This window comes from Girardinichthys multiradiatus, chromosome 24, assembly GCF_021462225.1.
Source record: "Girardinichthys multiradiatus isolate DD_20200921_A chromosome 24, DD_fGirMul_XY1, whole genome shotgun sequence".
NCBI classification, from domain to species: Eukaryota; Metazoa; Chordata; class Actinopteri; order Cyprinodontiformes; family Goodeidae; genus Girardinichthys; species Girardinichthys multiradiatus.
In genome coordinates this window covers 11,037,442-11,044,023 of record NC_061816.1, presented here as the reverse complement: position 1 = coordinate 11,044,023, position 6,582 = coordinate 11,037,442, and the positions used below count along the sequence as shown (strand labels likewise).

The following is a 6,582-nucleotide window of genomic DNA, read 5'->3' as shown; positions in this document are numbered from 1 at the left end:
GCCAAAACCACTGGTAAATGGTTTACTGACCATGGTATCACTGTGCTCAATTGGCCTGCCAACTCTCCTGACCTGAACCCCATAGAGAATCTGTGGGATATTGTGAAGAGAACGTTGAGAGACTCAAGACCCAACACTGTGGATGAGCTAAAGGCCGCTATCAAAGCATCCTGGGCCTCCATAAGACCTCAGCAGTGCCACAGGCTGATTGCCTCCATGCCACGCCGCATTGAAGCAGTCATTTCTGCCAAAGGATTCCCGACCAAGTATTGAGTGCATAACTGTACATGATTATTTGAAGGTTGACGTTTTTTGTATTAAAAACACTTTTCTTTTATTGGTCGGATGAAATATGCTAATTTTGTGAGATAGGAATTTTGGGTTTTCATGAGCTGTATGCCAAAATCATCCGTCTTAAGACAATAAAAGACCTGAAATATTTCAGTTAGTGTGCAATGAATCTAAAATATATGAATGTTCAATTTTCATCATGACATTATGGAAAATAATGAACTTTATCACAATATGCTAATATTTTGAGAAGGACCTGTATAACCAACTTTTCGATCATAATTTATAACGGTGCACATATTGTTATGCATTGTTGTGGATTTTTAAGTAAAGTCTTAACAAAGACGATACGTCGTCTTCTGCTTGATTTAAATAGCGGTTGGTAACCAACATTGTGGTGCATTACTGCCACCAACCGGTAAGGAGTGACTAGCAAGATAAAGAACAAAGGATTTTCGTAACTAACCTTAACTAGTTACCGTCAAATAACGAAAAATAATCTTGGTATACATTAAAAAGACTTTTTCTGAAGAAATTTATAAGGCTGTTGTTTTCCTGTCCATGACTCCTTGTTGATTCTGTTGTTTCTCTCTAGTATTTCTACATTATTGCATTACGTTCTGTTGTATCACTTTCCCCACAGAATTCACATCTTCCTGCATCATGTTTCCCCATTATGTGCAATGTTTTTGCCATTTTCCTTTGTCGTTTTAGTAATGCTTTTAACTTCTGACTGTATGTGAGGCTTCTGGCTAGCGGAGTACAAAAAGCTGCTATATTTAACTTCTGACCATCAGAAATATAGGGAGTTGTTGGGGATAAAACATTAAAGAGCCTCAGACGCACATTTGCTTTGATTTTATTAAGCCTTCCACAGAGTGTAGGGGTAGTAAGTTCCAGCAGTAAAAGTACTTGTATTAGTTTCAACTGTTTTTATTACTTTTTTCTTTATCAAAGTCTATTTTCTAAAAGTTGCTCCTAGCAAAAACCAAAGCATTCGGAACCGCCATTCGTCTATTTGTTTCTGGTGTATTTTATTTCCAACGGACCTATTTCCTTTAACCACACTACTCTCCTTTGACTCCGTCCTTCCGACTTCCGCCTCAGCTACGAGCCGAAGTGAGTGCGTTTCTCTGGATGAAAAATTTCTGTAATCCATTACCATCCTGTGGTTTTAACACCACAAATTAACGCTTAACTATTATAAGTCTGTATATAAGCACATCATCGAATGTGGCGTTGTGCTTTTGAGATGGATGAACGTCTGTTTTGATAATTATTACGATGAGATGTAGCAGTGGCTTCACCTAGCATGGCTTATCTGAGCTAGGTTTGTTTTCTGCCAGAAGTACTGCTGCTTTGTATTAGGGAACACTATTGGTGTTTTACAAAAGTTTTGGTTTCATTGTGTGAGTTGTTATATTATCTATAACTTGCTCGTTATGTTATTGTTAACGTAAGTTAAGTGCATGGTAATGCGGAGCTTTTCTTTAGGGGAATGATGCTAGTTGAGGTGGAGTTGCTTGGTAGTTTTAGCACGTTTGCAAAGTTGTTCAACCTCTAAAATACTTTAGATTTTTTTTTTTATTCCAGATGGCCCCAACCAAGAAAGGAGAGAAAAAAAAGGGGCGTTCAGCCATCAACGAGGTGGTGACCAGAGAGTACACCATCAATATCCACAAGCGCATTCATGGAGTGTGAGTACTGCAGAGAGGCATCAGTAAAACGGGGTTAAACGACATTTGAAATGAAACCTAGCTCACGTAGGTGGCTTCCAAACGACGGCAGACTCAGCGTTATAAAAGCTAAATTTTTGGGATAATTTGATATCTTTATAATAACTACAAATCTGACCCAAAATTACAAAACTTTTCTTTATGTTTTATCACTGTTGCTATTGAGTATTGATCGCATATTCTTGTGATGCATGTCTTATTCAGTGGTACAATAATGTAAATTATTTTAATTGATTTGGACGAGATTATATTGTAGTCATGGTGGGTTTAAACAATGTGGTTTTAATGTTTATGAGGGTTTTTTTCAATTGTTAATTCCGGAAAAGGCTAAAGGGCAATTCCACCTCATTTTTTTGTGAGAGTTCTTTTTTTAGTATCTGGACCACAGTAGAACTGGTCCAGCTATGATGGTAACCCACAACCCCTAGTAGATTTAAACTAGAATAGATGAAGGATGCTCAAGGCAGTGAAAGATTAGGTGGAATCGCCCTTTTATGAAATGCAATAATGGTTTATTGTTAAGTAACTGTAAACAGTGAACTGAAGTAGTCTTTATTTCTAGAACAGTGTTATTCTTATAAAAATATTTCATATAATTGACATTTTAAAGGTTAAACCCTGAAACATAGTGTTTGACAAGTTTGAGCTGGTATCAGATCATTTTTAGTAAGTTAGAAAAAATACTGATATACTAAGATTTTGTTGCAGTTTTTGTCACCGAGTTGTTTGGATGGTGGAAATCGCATCACTAGACTAAAAAAAGACATGTTAAAGAGTTCCTGCTGATATTCACGGTACATGCTGTTTGGTCATTAATTTCGTTTGTCAGATTGGTGTCATTTACCTGAGGATTTGTAACTATGAAGTGTCCTCCTTATGGTGTTTAATAACTGAAAATTTTTAATTGAATGTGCCTTTTTGTAGGGGTTTCAAGAAGAGGGCTCCCCGTGCCATCAAGGAGATCCGCAGGTTTGCCATGAAGGAGATGGGAACTCCCGATGTGCGCATTGACACTCGCCTCAACAAGGCAGTGTGGAGCAAGGGGGTCAGGTGAGTCAATCTGCTTATTTTATTTCTGAGAGAAATCAAATAGTTCTGCTGGTTGCTCTCTACAAGGGCTGCTTAATATCGAGAAAAAACATTGCAGTAGTATTAAAAACCGCCGTTGCTAAAACAATTAAACCAGATCATCTTGAGTCTTTTTTTTTTTTTTTTTTTTTCATCTTTACAATTTCCTCGCCCGTTTTTGTGAATTGTAGTAGCTCAGCCAATAAAAATATACATATGGTGTGCATCAGTGACTGTTGGAGACATCAAACTGGCTAAACATGTTAGTAACACCGAGAGTTTGAATGCATGGTGATGAATTTAATGCATTGTACAGCTTATTGCAGTATTTTAGTATTGGGTGGTGGCAACTGCAGTATGCAGAATATGTTGCATTTGATGCTACTGCCATAACGGTTTCAAATATTTTTTCTGCTCTTGTGAATTAATAGATTTTACTGTAGACTGACACATTGAAATGTTTAGGTCATGAAATTAGGAGATGGAGTACAGTGGGGAGAACAAGTATTTGATACACAGCAGATTTTGCAGGTTTTCAAACTTGCAAAGCATGTAGAAGTCTTTAATTTTTATCACAGGTACTCTTCAACTGTGAGTAACGGAATCTAAAACAAAAAACAAGAAAATCACATTGTGTGCTTTTTAAGAAATGAATTAGCATTTTATTGCACAAGTATTTGATCACCTAACAACCAGTAAGAATCCAGGCTCTTACTGGTCTATTAGTTCTTCTTTAAGAAGCCCTCCTGTTCTCCACTGCACCTGTTTGAACTCGTTATCTGTATAAAACACACCTGTCCACACACTCAGTCAAACAAACTCCAACCTCTCCACCATGACCATGACCAGAGAGCTGTGTGAGAACATCAAGGATAAAATAGTAGACCTGCACAAGACTATGATGGGCTACAGGAAAATAGCCAAGCAGCTTGGAGAGAAGCAACAACTGTTGGTGCAATTATAAGAAAATGGAAGAAGTTCAAGATGGCGGTCAATCTCCCTCAGTCTGGGGCTCCATGCAAGATCTCACCTCCTGGGGCATCAGTGATCATAAGGAAGATCAGCCCAGACCTACATGACAGGAGCTTGTCAATGACCTGAAGAGAGCTGGGACCACAGTCTCAAAGAAGACCATTAGTAACCCACTACGCTGCCATGGATTAAAATCCAGCAGGAAACACGAGGTCACCCTGCTCAAGCCAACATATGTCCAGGCCCGTCTTTACCAATGACCATCTGGATGATCCAGAGGAGAAGTGAGAGAAGGTCTTGTGGTTTGATGAGTTTTAGTCTAAAGTCCAATCGCCGTGTTTGGAGGAAGAAGAAGGATGAGTACAACTCTAAGAACACCATCCGTGCCATGAAGTATGGAGATTCAAACATCATTCTTTGGGGATGCTTTTCTGCAAAGAGGACAGGACGACTGCACCGTATTGAGGGGAGGATGGATGGAGCCATGTATCGGGAGATCTTAGCCAACAACCTCCTCCCCTCAGGAAGGGCACTGATGATGGGTCGTTGCTGGGTCTTCTAGCGTGACAACGACCCGAAGCACACAGCCAGGATACCCAAGGAATGGCTCCGTAAGAAGCATCTTAAGGTCCTGGAGTGGCCAAGCCGGTCTCCAGACCTGAACCCAATCAAAAATCTTTGGAGGGAGCTGAAAGTCTTCATTGCCCAGCAACAGCCCAGAAACCTGAAGGATCTGGAGAAGATCAGTATGGAGGAGTGGTCCAAAATCCCTGCTGCAGTGTGTGCAAACCTCATCAAGAACTACAGGAAACATATGATATCTGGAATTACAAACAAAGGTTTCTGTACCAAATATTAAGTTTTGTTTTTCTGATGTTTTAAATACTTCATGCAATAAAAGGCAAATTAATTACTTAAAAATCACACAATGTGATTTTCTGGATTTTTAGATTTAGTCACAGATTTAGTCACTCAAGTATCTATGATTAAAAATAAAGACTTCTATATGCTGTGCAAGTGGGAAAACCTGCAAAATCAGCGGCGTATCAAATGCGTAATGTGCTCCCCTTTGAAACTGTTTTGATTGGGTCGTTGATTCTGATGCAAGGAAAATAAATAAAGGTGTTAAAACTAACAAGAGGTACAAACAGATGAAGCTCTTAGTATTTTACAACTGGCACCAAATCAGAGCTGCTTGTTATACCACTCTGAAATAAAACCTTTTTATGTTTAATTTGGTTTAGCAGCTGAAACAGCTTTAATTTGAGTTGCCTTCAACTGATGTGTTGTGCAGGAATGTGCCGTACAGGATGCGCGTACGGCTGTCCAGGAAGCGTAATGAGGACGAGGACTCCCCCAACAAACTCTACACCCTGGTCACATACGTTCCTGTCACCACGTGCAAAGGTAAAAAATTCAGCCAGTGGCTCTGAATCATCCATACAAGCAATGAAGATGTATTGCTTTATAAATGATTCCTCCTCCTTTCTTTCCCAACAGGTCTGCAGACTGTCAATGTTGATGAAAACTAAATTTGTGGAATAAATGAAAAATATAATATGGCTCCTGACTTGTTGTCTTTTTGTTGCACATCCTTAAAGGTCAGGATTGTTTTATGGTGTTTGGTATCTAACAGAAATTGAAATGATTTAAATAAAGGTGAATTTGATCACATAACATGCTTAAGCTTATGACACTCATTTGTTCCCACGAGAACTATAGGGTAAAAAACAGTTGCATTTCTTTTAAAAAATGTCCTAAAAGGTTATAATCCTGTTTTAAGTGTCTAAAAATTGTGAAATTCTTTAGGTTATAGACCTTTTTAATATTGAAATGTACTCATCCAATTGAGAAACAGGCACAATTTAAAGGGCTGCAACAAATTTGCATGCATTATAGAGGTTCTTCTTAATATAGATCTATTTCAGCCAAATGTTGGACAATAATACAGTCAACAATGCAGCATAATTATTAAATGCAAGAAGATTGAATTGTCTCCAGCTTTTTTTATATACACTGCTCAAAAAAAATAAAGGGAACACTCAAATAACATCCTAAATCTGAATGAATGAAATATTCTCATTGAATACTTTGTTCTGTACAAAGTTGAATGTGCTGACAACAAAATCACACAATAATCATCAATGGAAATCAAATTTATCAACCAATGGAGGCCTGGATTTGGAGTCACACACAAAATTAAAGTAGAAAAACACACTACAGGCTGATCCAACTTTGATGTAATGTCCTTAAAACAAGTCAAAATGAGGCTCAGTATTGTGTGTGGCCTCCACTTGCCTGTATGACCTCCCTACAACGCCTGGACATGCTCCTGATGAGACAGCGGATGGTCTCCTGAGGGATCTCCTCCCAGACCTGGACTAAAGCATCCGCCAACTCCTGGACAGTCTGTGGAGCAACGTGACGTTGGTGGATGGAGCGAGACATGATGTCCCAGATGTGCTCAATCGGATTCAGGTCTGGGGAACGGGCGGGCCAGTCCATAGCTTCAATG

The 6,582-nt window shown here is 38.9% G+C and overlaps 1 protein-coding gene across 1 annotated transcript; it reads left to right on the top strand.

The window, feature by feature from the left end:
• The first annotated feature begins 1,356 nt into the window (after window positions 1–1,356).
• On the top strand, window positions 1,357–5,630 carry rpl31 (ribosomal protein L31). The gene is made up of 5 exons (XM_047354865.1): window positions 1,357–1,410; window positions 1,885–1,988; window positions 2,952–3,077; window positions 5,362–5,474; window positions 5,568–5,630. The coding sequence occupies exons 2-5, from the start codon at window positions 1,885–1,887 to the stop codon at window positions 5,597–5,599; spliced, it is 375 nt and encodes a 124-aa protein (XP_047210821.1). The 5' UTR covers window positions 1,357–1,410; the 3' UTR covers window positions 5,600–5,630.
• The last annotated feature ends 952 nt before the right edge of the window (window positions 5,631–6,582 follow it).

Excerpts from the sequence above, each read along its gene's own strand:
- rpl31 (XM_047354865.1), top strand. The coding sequence starts at position 1,885 with ATGGCCCCAACCAAGAAAGGAGAGAAAAAAAAGGGGCGTTCAGCCATC. Across the intron at positions 1,989-2,951 it reads CACAAGCGCATTCATGGAGT|GGGTTTCAAGAAGAGGGCTC; the intron begins GTGAGTACTGCA and ends GCCTTTTTGTAG. Across the intron at positions 5,475-5,567 it reads TCCTGTCACCACGTGCAAAG|GTCTGCAGACTGTCAATGTT; the intron begins GTAAAAAATTCA and ends CTTTCCCAACAG.